General features: G+C 38.9%; 1 protein-coding gene across 1 annotated transcript; it reads left to right on the top strand.

Moving 5' to 3' along the window:
* The first annotated feature begins 65 nt into the window (after positions 1-65).
* LOC128500741 (vitamin D3 hydroxylase-associated protein-like) lies at positions 66-16,778 on the top strand. Its single transcript, XM_053469999.1, has 15 exons — positions 66-599; positions 8,095-8,208; positions 8,781-8,924; positions 9,479-9,612; positions 9,949-10,155; positions 10,595-10,635; positions 10,930-11,054; positions 11,395-11,520; positions 12,151-12,248; positions 12,922-13,021; positions 13,607-13,650; positions 14,758-14,797; positions 15,246-15,354; positions 15,811-15,956; positions 16,276-16,778. Exons 1-15 carry the CDS (start codon positions 393-395, stop codon positions 16,399-16,401), a joined length of 1,761 nt encoding a protein of 586 aa, XP_053325974.1. The 5' UTR covers positions 66-392; the 3' UTR covers positions 16,402-16,778.
* The last annotated feature ends 1,530 nt before the right edge of the window (positions 16,779-18,308 follow it).

The following is an 18,308-nucleotide window of genomic DNA, read 5'->3' as shown; positions in this document are numbered from 1 at the left end:
AAGGTAGGACCTCATGGAAATTCTGAAGACCCACCATAAAGATTAGTATTAGTAGTAACGACTTGGCCCATTACACAATGTTAATCACAACCTTATGGGCACCGGTGCTGCTAAGTAAACATTTGATGAGCAATGTCCCTTTAAATGTTAAATATAAGTGTTTTCTAAATGAACAACAAAAAGTAGCATTCTACATTCTAGACTTTATAGCAGGTTTGAAATGGGTTGCTTTTATAAAGTACACATTCCCCCTCCTGTGGGGATCCAGTTCAGATTTTATCTACTACTCCTTGGACAGTCAGATTCCTGTGCAGATGACTTAAGTGGTATACCAGATAAGACCTTGGAGTCTCCAAAGCTGCAGCTCCTGCCGAATTCTCTGCTTCCCCACCATGATCCTGCAAATACTCAGCCACTTGCTACCAGAATTTGTAGCAGATCTGTTCTTTGTGACTTTACTTCTGGGCTTGGTGGGTACTGTCCTTATCGTACGATGGATGGGAGAAAAAGGGACCAAGATGAAGCTAGAGAGAGCGAGAACATTAAGAGACAATGGTCTTGGACTAATGGAGAAGATGTCATATCGTTATATGTCTAAGGTATGGTCCAAAAAAAAATGTTCATAGCATTTGCTCATCTTTCTTGTTTAATGGCATCATGGAAAACCTGTGAATGTTGTAATTAAAGTGTGATGATGTCACCATGATGGTTATGAAAAATAAGATATTAAAATCGATAAATATTTTTGGACATATTGTTGAGAGATTTTATAAACTACAACAGAAACACAAATGTGGTGTCTGTGCTTTTGCAGTAACTTCTGGATGTCAAAATTCTAGAATACAAGTTTCTGGATGCAAACTTAATGCAGTATTTTTTGTGTTTTTCTTTCTTTCAAGAAAATAACATTTTTGTACAAAAAATAACAACCCATATCTATTACTTTTTTATAATTTTATTCCTTTTTTTAAACCCCCCCCAACAAAAACACATGCTTTACATGTTTCTTTTTCTGATTTTTGTGCATAGGACATGTATTGTTCAATTTCTCTTTTGGCTGCCTCTACCTAAATTCCCCTGTATAAATTTTTGTTACAACTGGGAAATTTGGGAGAATTCAAGCTCCTTTACATCACTAATGCACTTTGAAGATCCAGCCGCAGTGACCCCTTCTTTTTCTTTTTCTTTTTTTGCATTTATTTGCAAGGTCAGCACATCCCTTCTTGGTATGTTTTTTTTTTTTTTGTGGAAAAAAAATGAAGGTGGAATTGTATATGAGGAGTTTTATTTTTGTAAGACTTTCCAGAGTTGTAAAGCATCATTGTGCTGGTAACATATGTTGTCATGTAATAAAATCTGTATATAACTGAAACTTTACAGTAAATACGAGGCAGTGTCTCTTTAAGTAGTTTTGTCCGAGTAACCTCATGTTCCAAAATGTTTGATGCCGCCACAATTAATTTTGTTTTCAACGGAGATCATGTTTCATTGTGGGATTAGTGCTGTAGGAGACGCCAAGGTGTATAAGGAGTAGGTCAGTCTGTCCCTTCTCCATTAGTAGCCTGATTGGTGTGAAGAAGCTCTCAAAGTTTGGTCCAAAGTTTGGGAAATGTTTGATTAAATATCCATATTCAAAAATACTGCGCTGTTTTCTTTTTTTTCAGACCGTTCTAGTTTTGCAGTGTTTTCAGGCAGCTGCATATTAGCGATTTGCACTTGTTCTTCCTCTCTCATTTTGTCCTAATCTACTAAACAAACCCCCTGATGTGTTATCATGCTGACTGTATCAAGCAATAGAATGGCTCGCTCTTAATCACCCAGTTGGGCTCTCTGACTAATGAGAACCTGAGGAGGAACATTGCCACAAAGAATTAGAGGGTCCAACTGGGTGATAAGGATGTATTCCCCAAAATGTATTTTATCTGTAGACCTGGAGGCCGCCATTGCTGTAACTCGTGATATTTTGGGGAACTTTTTCTGCGCAAGGCAAAGTCACTCAAAATATCACATTACTGGCAACAATGGCGGCCTCCAGGTGTGCGGATAAAGTACGTTTTAAGGAACAAAATCAGATAAAACCAGTTTAATGATAATGCAGTATCTCATTATTGTATATAGCACTTTGTGCTCAAAGGGACCAACTTTGTTTCCATGGAACTTTCCCTTTAGTAATTAATAACTCGGACTGATCGGTGACCAAGTGTCAGAGAATTTAGTGCTGTGCTCTTAAGGCTAAATGGGTTAAGAATTTCATGGCCTGCTGCCCTTCTCTATTTGCCATATCTATTTTTATGATACCCTGATCTTGTTTCGGAAACTTGGATTTGACGACCCCAGGAAACCAATTGGAGTCACAGACCTTCTCAGCTGTCAGATAATCAGATCTCTTGGCAGTAGGCGCAGGCATAGCAGATATGTCCATATAGAGTTTGTGATCTTTTTTTATGGTTTATGATTAAATACTTATCTCATCCTACGGTACCGACTTTACTGGTTTTCACCTTAGAATTACAAACATTCAATCATTTTTGGTGCTATTTCATTGATGATACCCATCCACTGGTTGAAGAACACTGCAGATAAATACTTGGTGAGGAACTGAGACTCAAATGTGGATTCCAGTTCAGTTTTTGAGCCGTACCGACTAGTGCCTTAGCTATCTTAGGGGTAACAAGCCAGTGGTGAGATCCTTTTAAGCAAGAAGGAGCTAAGAGTGGTTCCTTGCCTGGGGACAACACAATGATCTGGGTTCTTCTTGAATTTGCCCTAAACAATTTATTCCTCTCTGCTGCATGTTGCCTGATTATTTCTACCGTGACTCTAAAATGTATGGACTACGTTCGTACCAGGATGAAGATAGACAGAGCCCAAAAGCAAAGAGATCATGCTCTTCATCTTATGGAAAAAGCAACTGCAGATTTTAATAAGAAGGTAGGTTGGGTTCAGAAGGTCAGTCTAACAATGGACCCATTCTTTTTGGAACTGTCTTGGAATCTTCTTTAGTAATGGGGGTATAAAAAACATAAAAAAAGTGTTCAAACTTTGACAGGGTGAGTATGTTCCATCTTATTTCTGGAATAACCAGAGGATACCCCACCAATCATGCTGATTGGGGTAACAGATGCACTTTGGAGGCTGATCTTCTTCTGTCCATAGGTTCAAGAACCTTCTCCCAGCACAATACACCGAAAGTTATTATACTACTAGAAAACCATATACATGTATAATAACATAAATAATACATTTTTGCTACTCTTTTGGTTACTATATAGTATTTAGCAGAACAGCCTCCTTATTTGAATCATTTTGCATTTTTTTTAAATGTTTGTAAATGGTGCAAAAGTCCAAATGTTGGAGATGGGTAATAATATCAATATATAATAAATACTGGATATTTTTTAATGCTACTCAGCGTTTTTATATATATTTATTTTTATATATATATTTTTTTAACGTGACAAGACCACTTTAAAAACTAATTAATTTGGAAGGCTGTCCTAAATATAGCAATAGACCATGGATATCTGCCTCTGGATGTCAACACTGGAGTTATGTAAGATGTTACATTTGTCTCTTTGCCAACTATGTAACCGTGGCTGATAGCTAACCTCATTTGGGTTGGTTTATTCCATTGTGGAAATAATCCAGAAATTTGTTTTCCCTTGTTTTTTTAGTGCTTGCAACATCTTTGAGAACCCTCCAAATTGTTTTATATATTGCACAGAGAAGTTGTAATATAACATTTTCATCTAGTTTCTAAGATCTATAGCATATACTGATATCTTCATACCAAAGCTCTTAAAAGTAATAGAGGAAATTGTTATCATGTTAGGGTACATGTTCTATTGATTCTTCTCTTCTGATTCCTACTTGTTTGTATTAGTAAATTAGTTATTTTTTTGTGCATGACCGTCCATGGCGCTCCACATCTCTTACTTTTACATCTCTGACTCTCAAAGTCCACGTGTCATGCATTCAGATGGCGCTTTATACGTTGCGCTAGCAAATTTGTCAACAAATGTATAGATTATTTTCATTTTTTTGTTTTGTGATCAGATTTTATTTATTGGCGTACAGATAAAAAAACTATGGTCGTGTTGAGCATGCTCACAATGCTAACTGCAGTTCTTCATTACTTAAGGATGAAGCTGGCTTTATGTGTTGTGGGGCGAACAAGTGCATTATATGTTATGTCACATGTTATGGTCTTTATGTCACAACACATGCAATGCTTCAAGAGGTAACTAGTGTTGTCTTGATCTCTTATGTGGCCCAGGGCAAGCTTGTTCCCAGTCCAAACTCTCGTGTCTGTGTGCCACATGCCCAGACCTCTCCATAAATACTCCCTCAGTCGTGGTCAGCGTGCCCCCTGCTGCGAGGCACCAGAATATGTCATATATCGGTGGTCCTTGCCAGCAGGTGATGAGGTCACAAACAGGGTTTGGGAAGGAAGAAGTCAGTGCTGGTGGTTGGACAGACCTTCAGACTTTAGTGGCTATTAATGGATCCAATGGGCAGCTACTGTGGGCCCCTAAGGAGAACCTGGGCCCAGGGTGGTTGCCTTTTTGCCCTGTGTGAAAGATGGCCCTGGTTGGCATGCGCATCAGGATATTGATGAATGGATATTCTCAGGTTTTGCTGCTTTTGCATTGAGAAAAAGATGCAAAATTGAGCGATATTCACTATAAATCCCAGCAAACCAAATGTAATGTTTTGCCGAGCTCTATAAATTCCTCTGTCTTGTTTCTCAGCATGCCAGAGATAGCTGCCTATCCAGTACTTGGTACAAGATTAGAATGATATCAGCCCCCATAAACTTATTGCAACCCTTTAATACGGTAATTAATCCAACGACCTCTAAAACGTACCAAAAAAATCAGCACTCAAGGTTAACAGTTTAGATAAAGTATAACTGCAAATACATGAGTGTATTACACAGGTCGTATACTTAGTACTTTTATTACCGTAGGTGTAGATCCACTTATTAGTGCCCCCCAAAAAATGCCCCCAGGGTTTGTCGTTGAAAAAAAGCTGCAGGGCAGAAAAAAAACACTGTTATTTTGTAGACTTGTCAGCGTCAGCTGCCTGATTGATAGCTACATAGTCAACAAACAGGACAATGCATACTTTGTTAGGATCCTTGGATTAATAGAATGGAAAAAGTGAAGCATTGTAACAGAGCAATTGGACGACGGCCTGACAATGCAATGCCCTTGTGACCACAGACAATATTTGGTGGGAGTTATTATTCGATGGGATGGGTAGTGCCCGGCTGCTTATATTGCAAACACCTTCAGTTATTGCTCTAGACGGACAGCGAAGCCAAAATGCCTTTGAAAACACTTCAACATTTTCTGCCTGAGCTGGTGGCAAATCACCTGGTTATTTCGGCACTTTGTTGCGTGGTGGCCACTTTCCTAATACTTCGATGGATGGACAGGAAAAATGCTAAACACAAAATAAGGCGAGCGAGAATGCAGAGATCCCATGGATTGGACCTTATGGAGAAAATGGTTTCTCAGTACAAGGTCCAGGTATTGTCCTACATCTATAAGTGATTGCGGTAGTCATATTTCTCACCATGATCGGTGACCGCTGCTTACCATCTGCAGGTGGGACGTATATCTCTGGTCAGCAACAGAGTAGTCTTTCGCTTGGGTTCCAAATGCTATTTCTATTAAGATTATGGATTTTTTGATTATTTATACTGTATCTGTCAGAAACTTAAACAATGTATTTCTGAAGAGTTTGTGCGCAACCACCAGGGTATTCACTTCAGCAGCTCTGTAAATATTCAAGGCTTAGTTGGTCTATTGGATGTTTCTACCTGTGGCTACTTGATATCACTGTAACTAAGTAGCATATATATGACAAAATATATATGACACCCTCATGATAGAAAAAAAGGGTTAAAGCAAGCAAAACCACTCAACATGTTTCTCTGCTTGCAGTAAGTTTTCATAGATTGGTGAGCCTCCATAATGATGTAAAATAATGCATTTACGGTGTATAAGGCAGCATATATTATTGAATATATCATCTTGTTGATAGATAGATAGATAGATAGATAGATAGATTGATTTAGGGATTTAGGAGTAGTTATTTCTGAGGGCTTAAAGGTAGACAGGCAAAGTCATTTGGTGCCAGGATATGCAAGCAGGGTGCTGGTTTGGGTAACTATAGGTATTAGTAGCAGAAAGATTGAGGTGGTTTTGACACCATCACTGGTGGTGGTAAACATAGCCAGCTTGATACAATGAATGGTACGTTTAGTTCTTACAAGGTTACTTTCCTGTTCATATAGTCACATACCGGAGGAATGAGTAGAACTTTCCATGTTTGTACCCTCTGATCTCTAATACCAAGAGCATTAGGGGGACATGGTTTGGACACAGCTGTCTACACAGATGACTCCATCTGGATGACAGTATGACTCCCACATTATTCCCTTTCTGTGTTGCCTGTCCAATCTAGCCAGCGGGGAAGTCTGTAACTGTTTTTGAACTAGAACCCCATGATGACCTAACTTATTACTACTGAGTTTTAGTTCAGCAACAGCTTTAGAATTATCTGAAGAATGTAAGAAGAGGAAGGCAATTAGACTCTTTGGCCAGTAACCCTTAGTAGCTTGCCTGGTGGCTCTTCTGCTAACTAGTTTTTGTTGACCCACTTCAAGCCCAATTTGTTGTGATTCTGATGACAATACAAAGTTAAGCCAAATATTGCAAAATAATCCAGTGGGAGTTTCTGTGGAAAACTGGAACTTTAAACCAGCTTTCTCTGTAACTTCTGCTAAAACATTGATGAGTGTCAACTGTTCATGGACACTCATGACCTATATGTAGGAAGAACTTCATTCATTTTTTACCATGAAGATGCCTATTTTCAAGCCTAACTCCAAGAGCTTGAGGCTACCAAATCCCAAGCAGGGACATTTTATATTTTATCAAATAGCTACCATAAAAATAACAGAGGTGTAGTCCCAAAAGGGTGGAATGTCAGAGCGTTGGATGTTTCATCTTTGGTATAAGAGGTCAACTACCAAGCTTCCCATCTAAGAAAGGCTGAATAGGGTCTGGTCACCTGCATAAGGAATAATTAATGCTGGAATGTTGAGATGCTCCTATAGTTGATTGTTTATAATGTATAATGAAGCTCAAGTCAAATTTATCCAAGAGTAGAATATCTCCTTTGAATTATAGAGCAGATTGCATCAAAACAGATAACGACCTTCTTAATCCCTATTCTGATGTTTACTAATTGGTTTACTTGAGCTCGCTAAAGGCTAATTTGCGACCTGATAAAACCTGTAGTTTTAATATTTCTTTAATAACTCTTACCCTAGAACAGGGGTAGTCAACCTCCGACACGCCAGATGTTGTGAACTACATTTCCCTTGATGCTTTGCCAGCATTATGACTGTAAGAGCATTATGGGACATGTAGTCCACAACATCAGGAGTGCTGAAGGTTGCCTACCCCTGCCCTAGAACCTCGCTTCACATGCATGAACTCTGTTCGGTTAATGATTATATATCTTCCCATAGTACCTCTACATGACTGTTTAGGCTTAGAGACCGTGACAACCGCAAGGTCCAATCTATTTTACTCGCCTTAAATAATCACGGGATCCATTGTTGCGGATAAGAAATGAAATCCCTAGGTCAGATTAACCATGTAACCGTAACCTGTTAACAACCTGCCAGCTGCAGGGTTTTAAACCTAAGCAGGAGGTTTCCAAACACATTAAACCAAGTGGTATGGCCCATCAGCCGCCTGCTGAACTCGATTCCCCTACTCCATTCAGGAGAACAAGGCAAAATGTACGCTGGTGGCCCTCGGTGCTCTAAAATGATATCTTTAATAAATATTTTCAGGTGGGCCAGGGCAAAAATGCGTAGAGGATATGAGCAATTAGGGACAGTAGGTAATTGAAACTGGAACTGTTTAAAAAAGCGAAGCAGCCATTACTAAACAACTTGATTTTTTCATTTTTTCCAAGTCAGCATTACAGCATTACACAAAATCCGCCTCTGAATTCTGGGATGTTCTCTTCCCCTCCATATTGTACCATATTGTGCTTTTTTCCCCCCAGAATCCCGGTGTTGACTCTGGCCGTATACTTTCCCTGTCATTGGCAGAGCTGGTGGAACAGCTTAAGAATGGAACCTTATCTCCAGAGAGCGCCTTGTACGTCTACATCGAAAAGGTAAGCATTTAATGTATAAGAGCACTGAGCAAAGAATACTAAGCATGTTACCGTACTGGCTACCATTAATACATCTAGAACCATCTAGAACCATCTAGAACAATGTCACCAAAATGACGGTAATTGCTTTAAAAAAAATCATAAGTTTCGTGCTATTTTAATTAATTTTGGCAATTTAGTTAAGGAAAGATTGCACGATTCATATATTCATTTATTTATTTGTTATGGTGATACAACCCTTGTTATGGTGTTACAGCCCCATCCACTGGTTGCTATGGTAATAAGACTTTGGATATATATATATATATAGCTCTCTTAACTCAGCAGAGGAGAAGGTAAGATAGGAATTGGTGTTTTTTGGCACTGGATTTTTTTTTTTAATTCATCAATTGCTGAATAACAAACCTTGTTACAAATGATATTAAAAAGAATGATAATAACAGTCTGGTTCGTATAGTAAATGTAATGCGAGCTACATTGTAAAAATTAAATAATTGTGTTTTATCAACACAAAGGGAGCTAAGGAAGGGAGTCCTTTTTTTCTAAGCACTACCATTTTTGTTTTTTGAAAGGCTTTAGAAGTTAACAAAGAGTTAAACTGTTTGACGGACTTTCTGCCTGAGTGTGAGGCTCAACTCCAGGAAGTGAAGAAGCAGACGGAGAAAGGTTTACTCTACGGAGTTCCCATCTCTCTGAAGGACAATGTTGGATACAAGGTAACTCAACGTACCCAACTCCATTTGTTCTTTTCACATGTAATGTATTTAGAAATAGACGCATGGATGGAGGACAACCTTACAAAGGGCTCGTTTAATGAAATATTAATTAGTGTTATTAACTAACTCTGGTTTTATGCATACCCCATGCTGGTCGGGAAGATTATAGAGGTCATCTTCCAGTGAGAAGGGCAATGTCTATTCTCTCTGTCTCCCTAGGTACACACAGTATTCTGTCTCAGAAAGCAGATGAATGTAGGCCCAAACGTCTTTATGGACCCAGCAGAGAATTCAGAGTGCTGTCGAGGGACACAGATTTCATCTTTGATTTGTAGTTTTGAAAGTCTCCATGACTTCACTCAAAGCTTATCTTCTACAAACATATTTCACAGTCTCACAAGTATTACCCAACATCCCCCATGAAGGGAGAACATGGAGAGAATGTTTTAAAAAGACAACATCTTAGATACTGTAGATACTGTAGATACATATGGATTTATGTAAAACTGAAACATTTCATCTTAGTAAATCATCATTTACTCTTTTCCTTTCAGGGTCACGACGCTCACTGTGGACTTGTACAAATGCTTGGAAATGCAGATAAAGAAGACTGTGTGGTTGTCCAAGTCCTAAAGAAACAGGGGGCTATTCCATTCGTGAAAACCAACGTTCCACAGTCTATGATAAAGTAACTGCTAATTGTTTGTTCTTTTTACCATCAAAGAGTTTGAAAAACCCTCCCAAACTTTACATTGACTTTTGAACACCATCTGTCCACAATTTTAGACTAATGTTCATATTAAAAAAGTTAATTTTACTATGCCATAGTGAATCATTCTTAAGATCCAATTCTAATCTGTAAAAGACATACTATATAAGGATTAAGATCTGAAAAAGGGACATTAAGCTAATATAACATTACCGATAGCTTAAAATGTAGGCAACTTGGCACAACCTATGCCGTTACATTCTGATGTTGTGACTTTCTGGTGTATTCCTTGCTATTTTTGGTCTTTTTTTTTAGTTTTGACTGCAGCAACTCGATTTTTGGACAGACCTTGAATCCTCACAATCACAAGAAGACCTGCGGAGGTTCCAGCGGAGGGGAAGGGGCGCTTATTGCAGGAGGAGGTGCTGTCCTCGGCGTGGGAACTGATGTCTTGGGAAGCATCCGCATGCCCTGCAGTTTCTGTGGGATCTGTGGCCTGAAGCCATCTGGGGACAGGCTGAGGTTGGTTTTATTCTCATGATGTTATGAGATCCAGGTTCAGAAATATTATCAAGCTGCAGCTACACCAAAGCAATGGAGCACCTTGAAAAAAATGATCACTTGTTTAAATTAGAGTCCAATTCCATCCCCTAGCAGATTACAGAAATGAATTGGACGTGGCCATTGATGGTGGCAAGTGCTTGCTGCCGGATGAGTCTTCAAACAGTAGATCCATGTAACTGACAGATGAACACCGATCTACGTAAGGTCTGTTTCACTTTATAGCACACAGTATTCAAGTTTGTCATCCGGAGAAGAGAATTCCGAGGTCCTAAAATTTTATGTTTTTCTTTGTTTACCCAAAAAATCTACTTCAGTTAAAGACACCCTCTTACTTTCCATGTAAAACAAAATGTACTGTCTGACAATTCTCTTATAACGATCACATTCTCTCTTTCAGTCCTATTGGATTTTCTACACCTGTCAGCGGAATGAAATCAGGTTTGTCTTTTAAGATCCCAAACTATAATCAGAAAATGCTCTAGACTTCCCGGTGGCTACATTATGAGCAAGACACACTTCTATAAAGGAGAAAAACCAGTCCTAGGGATAATTTCACTCACTGTGTATATTCTAAAATGTGATATTGTAAGGAAGTAGCCACCTTCACAATAAAGACAATCATGTCCCTATTAACTGGATATCATGCAAATGGTGCACGACAATGGTTACAATGGTGTAAACAGGATATTTTAAAGAAATTATTAAGGATGTGACTTTTTTATATGCTTTTAGCTGTGATGATGCCTGGACCAATGGCTCGTGATGTGGACAGCCTGGCTCTGTTTATGAAAGCAGTTTTGTGTGATGATATGTTCCAGCTGGACCCTACTGTCCCCCCAGTTCCGTTCAGAGATGAGGTATGATTCCAATAAACTGGAAATCTTTGTACATCAATGTCATAGGTGTCAAACTATTTGAATTGCCAAGAATAGTTCTCCCATCACAGCACTTTGGGAAACTTTGGCTACACTAATCAGTTATCATATGTAGTATAAAGAAGTGATACAGAAAGCAGTTCTTCAGTTTCGCCACTAGATGGAGACATATGACTGCATAGAATTCAGACTATCCTACCTTCATGTATTCTGTAAGCAAATGTAATAATAAATGATGCATTACTATTAAAATGCATTAAATCTACTCAAAACAGATTTTAATGCACATTTTGTGTCTTAATTAATTATGATTTCATTTCAGATTTATAACAGTACCAAGCGCCTCACTATTGGATTTTATGATACTGATGGCTATTTCCTACCCTCTCCTGCCATGAGGAGAGCTATTCAGGAAACAAAAACTTTGCTTGAAGAGGCAGGTCATAAGGTCAGTCACATATTCATTCGTATATAAACAATAGTAAGCAGGGCTGGCCCAAGATATTGTGCTGCCTGGAACCAAGACTGAACCCCCCCCCCCAAAAAAAAAAAAAATGAAAAAGAAAAAATCCACTCAAACCATTCCCAAACTCCTCCAACCAAACAACGCTCATGCCTATTATGTCACAGCACATAGATTGATGTCCAGTGAGTTTCATACATACTAACATACAACGCAAATTCACATACTTACACACACACTAACATATTTACTCCAGTCCAAGCATTTACTGCTGACTGTGGAACTGATTGATGGAGTGAGGCAGTGGCTCACCTCCAATGCCCCTTCCCACTAAGTGGTGCCTGGGTCCGATAGACCCTTCTGGACCTATGGTAGGGCTAGCTAAAGTCTTTATCTGTCTAGAATTGTCCTTGAATAAGTATATCTGATACATTATTATTTATTGTTTTATATAGCACCATCATATTCCGCAGCGCTGTACAAACGGTAGATATCCAGTGTTCTTCAAGGCTGCGTGATGGGGGACAAGTAAACTCTAGATCAGATTTAAACTATTCATTGAAATATATCTTAGGTTTCTAATCTATCACATTTCCTTGTGTCTCTCTTTAACAGTTGGTTCCGTTCACGCCGCCTCGTATAGAATATGCTCTTAACGAACTTTGCATCCGTGGTTTCTTTGCCGATGGAGGGACTACGCTAGTGGAAAAATTGTAAGCATGCTACATTTCTGATTTTCTTTTCCACTTATTTACCAATTAAAACTTTATGTAACTCCAAATTATTTTAAACGTGTTAACAAATTGTATTCATTGTCTACTTTTTACTACTATAACACTATAAGATATTAACCCTTTACTCCTCCATCCTCGTTGGGATGAATGCCTAGGAAGCTTCTAGGGCCCCTAATCATAAAAGAGGCACCAATCTTAAGGATTACCAATAAAAAATAAATGAGCAGGAATGAAATATTCCGTATTTCAAGTATACATAAAGGTACCGTAAAATGATAACTTTAAGGCATTTGAGCCACTATTAGATTAGATTTCTCTCCTCCGACCACCAAGAGGACAGTAAGTTGCTGAAGCTGCTTTCATGCTGCCTTCTCCAAGGTCTTGGAGCCAAAGCCCTCCATGCTGGAGCAATTCAAAGTTGGGAGCAAAGAGATGAGGATGGATAGAGGTCTTGGTTACTTGTACTTTTTCCTCGGAGACCAAAAACTAAACTATGCGTATAGCCATCCAGCTCTGATTGTCAATGGAACTTATTTTAGTATCATTTACTCGCCCAATTATTGTACATCCCTTGCGTTCTTAACGTAGGTTTGGGGAACTTGCTGTGCTTCAAGATGTTTTTTTTTCTTAATGCATGTTTGTTGCATTGCAGCAATGCAGATATTGTGGATTCCAACCTAAAACAACAGATTCTATTGTATAAGATTCCGGCTTTCATTAAGAAGATTATGTCCTTTTTTATGAGGCCCGTGGTAAGTGAAGCCATGATCCCTCTCTGAAAAACATACCCGATCATAAAGAGTGGCACACGCGTGATCTAGCGGAGATCCTTGTTTCCCTGTACGATCTCCCGGAGTGGACATACATCTCCTCCGTTGGATGGGCAAATCCCCTTTGCTTCTAGCAGGGAGTGAGGGCAATAAGGTCTTATATCACAAAGGGAATATTACAAAGCCTAAGAGTCAGTGCTTTGGGAGAAAAGTCTTAAGTAAACATTTTTAGTTTTGAACAGGCCAGAGGACCATGTCATAGAATACATGTTAAGGTCCTAAGTCTGGGTATAGTTGTTTTGCATGCATGAGATATTGGTAAAATTATTTCTAGTTTACCATTAAATGCAATTTTAGTGATGACAGTATCGCTAATGTTGCTTTGCCTTGAATAGGACAATCACTCCTGTTAGAAGGCTATTCTATTTATCTATCACACTTTCAACTCTTAGATGTTCCATCTAAATCTCTGACCATCTAAAGTGAATGCACTGAAATAATCCACTTATCTGTATCAGGATGTGAAATCTTCCATTAATTTACATTACAACTTGTGTTCTATCCTAGTTTCCACGAATCGCAAACCATGTGAACGCACACTGTGGAGTGGGGTGAGTGTTTTTATGCAATGTTCAAAGCTTTGTACTCACCGGCTTTATTAAGTTCTTCAAACGCTACATTGTAACCCATCCTATTGCACAGTTTTTATATTTGCCTATAAAATCTTTGCCTTGTTTAGCATGCTGATTACCCTACATCGCAATGTATAGATGTCCCTGGTGGTTTAGGAATGAGCGGGAGATCTGACTTGATCCCAGATCAATATCCCTCCACTAGAGGGCGCTCCGCAACTGAGAGCTTCTCGAAATGATGCCTAATAGACATGCCACATACCATAAATAACAACAATTCAAATGCAGTTTTTAATAATTAGCTAACAGTCCTAAATAGCTTTAACTCTAGCCGTTATAATCCAATCAGTTGAAAACAAATATTTTATAGTTTTTTTCTCTCATGCTCTTTACTTTGTTGTACATCGCGTTGTTGTATTTATGTTACTTGTAGGTGTCACCGCTGCTTACGCACCCAACACGGGTTTATCCACTAGGGAGCGTTATTCATTATTAAAGGGCAGCACTAGCAAGCTTTTCCAGCAATAAGGGATGAGCTGGCCCTGTATAAGGTATAATTCCATTTGTCAGGAGACTATGAAGAACTGATTTAACTATACATTATACAGGGCCAGCAAACCTCTTCCTGTAGCAGTGGCTCACTTGAATTGGCTCTTTCTTATATGTAGCGAAGTAAAGGATCTGAAACATAAGTCTCCTACAAGCTTTCCTGGCAACGCTCCCTTAAGTGAATAAACCACACGGAGGTGTTGCTTTACGGCGTACCATATAAAGTCCTTATTTAAGGCCTCAAGACAAATGTTGCATTATAATTAAGTCAAGGTAACAACAAAATATGCTGAAATATATACATGAATAGGTTGCTTCAATATTGATGAATAATAGGAATATCTGGCAAAAGTGTTAGTAAGAGATTAAAAACCTACTTGGATGTGGGAAAATTAGAGAATATTTACCAAAAAGGGGAGTAAAATCCTTAAGCAAGCAGTTCAAAAAAGAAATATGTAAAACTCCAAATGACAGCAGTTATTATCTCTCATTTGCCTCTTAGTGTGTCGTTACCGTGTGTTTGTTCCTGTTTTTCAGCTCTGTGAAAGAACTGTGGAAACATAACACGGCCATAAAGGTATTATGATCAGCTTGTCTCATAGAAAGTGCTTTTTTGGTGCATTCATCACATATGCTCCGATGTTTTTTCCATGTGTTACAAGATCTAGTGCATTTCATTCACTAATTTGCACTGGTGGTAAATTATAGATCTAGGCTGTTTTATAGCATGCATGTTTAAGAAGTCGAGTTTAAAGGAGTTAACCTTTGGGATAGAACCTTGGATATCTGCTTGAAGGAAGAGGTTTAGTAGCACAGAATTCTATTAGTAATCTCACCCGGTAATAGCTATGCCAACCGGCCTATTACGATAAAACATTGGTTTAGTCTTACTTACAGACGTCTCTAACATGGGGGATATAGCGTTTGTGAGTTTTAGGTGAGGGTATGCAAGGTCACAAACGAAACAAATAACAGAGCATCGTGTAAGTTCATTGTTATTTATGCCATCTCTTTGGTATATACAGGAGTATCGCTGCCAGTTCGTCAGTGAATGGAGGAAGCTTGGGTTAGATGCTCTGCTCTGCCCCATGCTAGGCCCTGCCTTTAACATTGGATGCCCTGGCAAAGTCTTTGGTAATATCATAGTGTTTAATTTTTTTTTTTATTATTATTTCTCCCCTCAATGTGTGAGAGCTATTTTTTAAGCATTACATACAGTACGCATCTGTTATATGTGACTGAGTAAGGCATAATAATGTTTTATTTACATAATTTAATTCACACGCTCGTTTTATGTAGTTTATATTCACATTACTGTGATGTTTAGATTTATGCTTTTAATTAGAGTGTTTTTGCCTTGCCCCACAGACTTTTTTACAACACTGCCATAAAGCACGTCCACGCTCCGGGAAAGGCTATAATACAGAACATACATGCATTTTACCTTTTTTTCCCATTTATTTCATGTTTTTTTTCTTGTAAAAAAAGTTTGCACAAACATCAATTTGAAGTTATGTTGCGTCCTGCTGGGAATGACTCTCTCACCTGTTCCTTTTTAAGATGGAGCTGATGTTGTGTGATGTTTTCCAGCTGGCTTTTGCTTCACCATGCTGTTCAACATATTGAATTTCCCTACTGGGGTTCTGCCTGTGACCACCGTTACTCCCGAAGACGAGGAAGAGCTGAAGCATTACAAAGGTTACTATAATGATCCCTGGGACAAAGAGGTCATTAAGGTGAGTTACATTGTGTCAACAGCGCCCAGTGTTTTCCTTTTTTTTTTTCTTTTAATAGACACTCATTAGCAAAAATCACCACCCAAAAAAGAATAAATGTATATAAATCAATTGGAGTTTTCCTTATACAAGGTATATTTAATTATATACATGTATACAGGAACATGCTGGAGTAAAAAGGTGGCCTTGGTCCTTTAAGGCCAGCTGCTGAAGAATGACATATGTTCCCAAGCATGTTTCAAGGCACTCATCTTTTAATTAAGAACTGCAAAACATGTCATCGACGAGTAATGACATCATTATCTTTATTAACTTGTAGGGAATGGAAGGCGGCGTGGGACTCCCCGTGGCTGTTCAGTGTGTGGCTTTACAGTGGCAAGAAGAGCAATGTCTTCGTCTGATGAAAGAAGTGGAGAATGTGGCTCGTGGCCGCCTAAAGAAGTGAAGACCTTCCGTGGAGGCAGCTGTATGACATCACAGCCCAATGTTCTTTTATCAACAGTATATTAATGTATGATAGTAGCATGAATCAGGAAACGCGATGGTGGCTTTTATTTGACTTTCATTCTTCGTTGTCTTGATATCCTGTAAAGAATTTGCTGTTAGTCAAGCTCCTACCACTAGTCGTTTCGTGAAGTAGACTTCCTAAGAAAGGGACTTCACTCCACAAAAGACACACTAGATCATAATATTTTGCAGGGGTTTTACTGTAGTTCAATGCTAACGTTGCCGTACTCAGAAAATATAAGCATAGCATTAGGCACCTGCACTATTTGCGCCTAGGGGCACCTGGGACATACAAACAGCCCCACATTGGAGGACCTCCAGGAACATATGAGCTCTCACAATGGTTTTAGTTGAATATTTTAATTTCTAGCCATCCCTTCCTGCCCACTGAACGACCCACCTGGGCTCATCGCAGGAGACCCTGAAAACATAATCCCTCATTAACAGTTGGTATGTTCAAAATCTTACTGCCGTCCCTTAAATTTAGGAATAGAAAAGAACAATCGCAAATAAGCAGCAAAATCAATAAAAGAAGCATTCATTATCAAATAGGTGTGTAATAAACATTTTCTTATAATCCAGGAAAGGTGCTATCGGAGTTTTTAATGTCCATGTTCCGGCCCTGTTGGGTTCGGAATCAGTGAGAATTCCAGGTGTTTGGTTACCTCCTAGTTATAGATTTTGACTGTGATTGTGGGGGCAAAGTTTGACTAAGGGTCTTATCACCCTGGTCCAGTCAGCAAGAACTGTCGGTTGCTATGGCGATGAGGCCATTTTTCCCAAACTTTGCATGAGAATGACTTTTTATACTTTGTGTCTTTTTAATACACTGCATGCTGAGTGGATATAGTATCCCGGTTTTTGCATGTACCGGTACCAGCGTCTTCTTCCCTTTCAGCATCCTACATAATCCTCGCAATGGCTCTGTTTCAACCCCGTTTCAAGGATTCTATAGCAAGGAGCAATGATACCTTTACAAATATGAGATGCTTTGATTTGCGATGCTTTGTATGTTAATCAGATTCAATAAAAAATAGTTTATTCACTGTTTTATGGTATTTTTTTTGTCATGTAGGTGAACCCATTCTAACATATCACATCTAAGTGCTACAAACATACAAAGTGAGCTGACAATCGATATGCCATGAAGGTTTGACCCTTCTTAATCACCTGACCCTGGGACTCAAATATTAACCCTTAGTCCATCAAAGACATTTACAGTGGGGTCTCGGTCAGAGTGAATCCTGATGAAAACCATGACTTACCAGGAGATATTTTTAATTGATTGTTTAACTGCAAATATGAAATGTTAATTTAGGAATGGTTTTAAAGGTTTTGTGTTTTATTGTTATTGAATCTAATCCGCTACAAAGTTAAGGCAGAGTGTCCCAATAACTCTCAAATACATCTCTTACTTTCTGGTCGGCTGATGTTGCTGTTAGAGTTGGTTAGATTTACAAGGTACGACGGTCATTTTAACAAGGTATTTGTGATCACATTGTACGTACCAGAGTTCAAACATTTAGGTTGGATGGTTTAATGTTTAACAAGAAATGTTTATATCAGGTTCTGCAACCGTACGAGCTGATGGAATATATTAATGCATCGGCATACACCATCAGCCTACTCCCCTGTGATGGCTAGAGGAGCGGGTCAGCGCATCTCCAAAACAGCAGCTCTTGTGGGGTGTTCCCAAAAAGTGAACCAAGGAAGGAAAAGCGGCGAATAGGCGGGAGAGTCATAGGCGGTTAAGGTGTCAGAGAGGTGTCAGAACACACGGTGTATTGCAGTTTGTGGCGTATGGGGCTGCATAGCCACAGACCAGTCGGTGCCCATGCTGACCAA

Source organism: Spea bombifrons, chromosome 6 (assembly GCF_027358695.1).
Source record: "Spea bombifrons isolate aSpeBom1 chromosome 6, aSpeBom1.2.pri, whole genome shotgun sequence".
Lineage (NCBI taxonomy): Eukaryota > Metazoa > Chordata > Amphibia > Anura > Pelobatidae > Spea > Spea bombifrons.
Note: the sequence above shows the minus strand (reverse complement) of the source record. Positions and strands in the feature narration are given on the sequence as shown.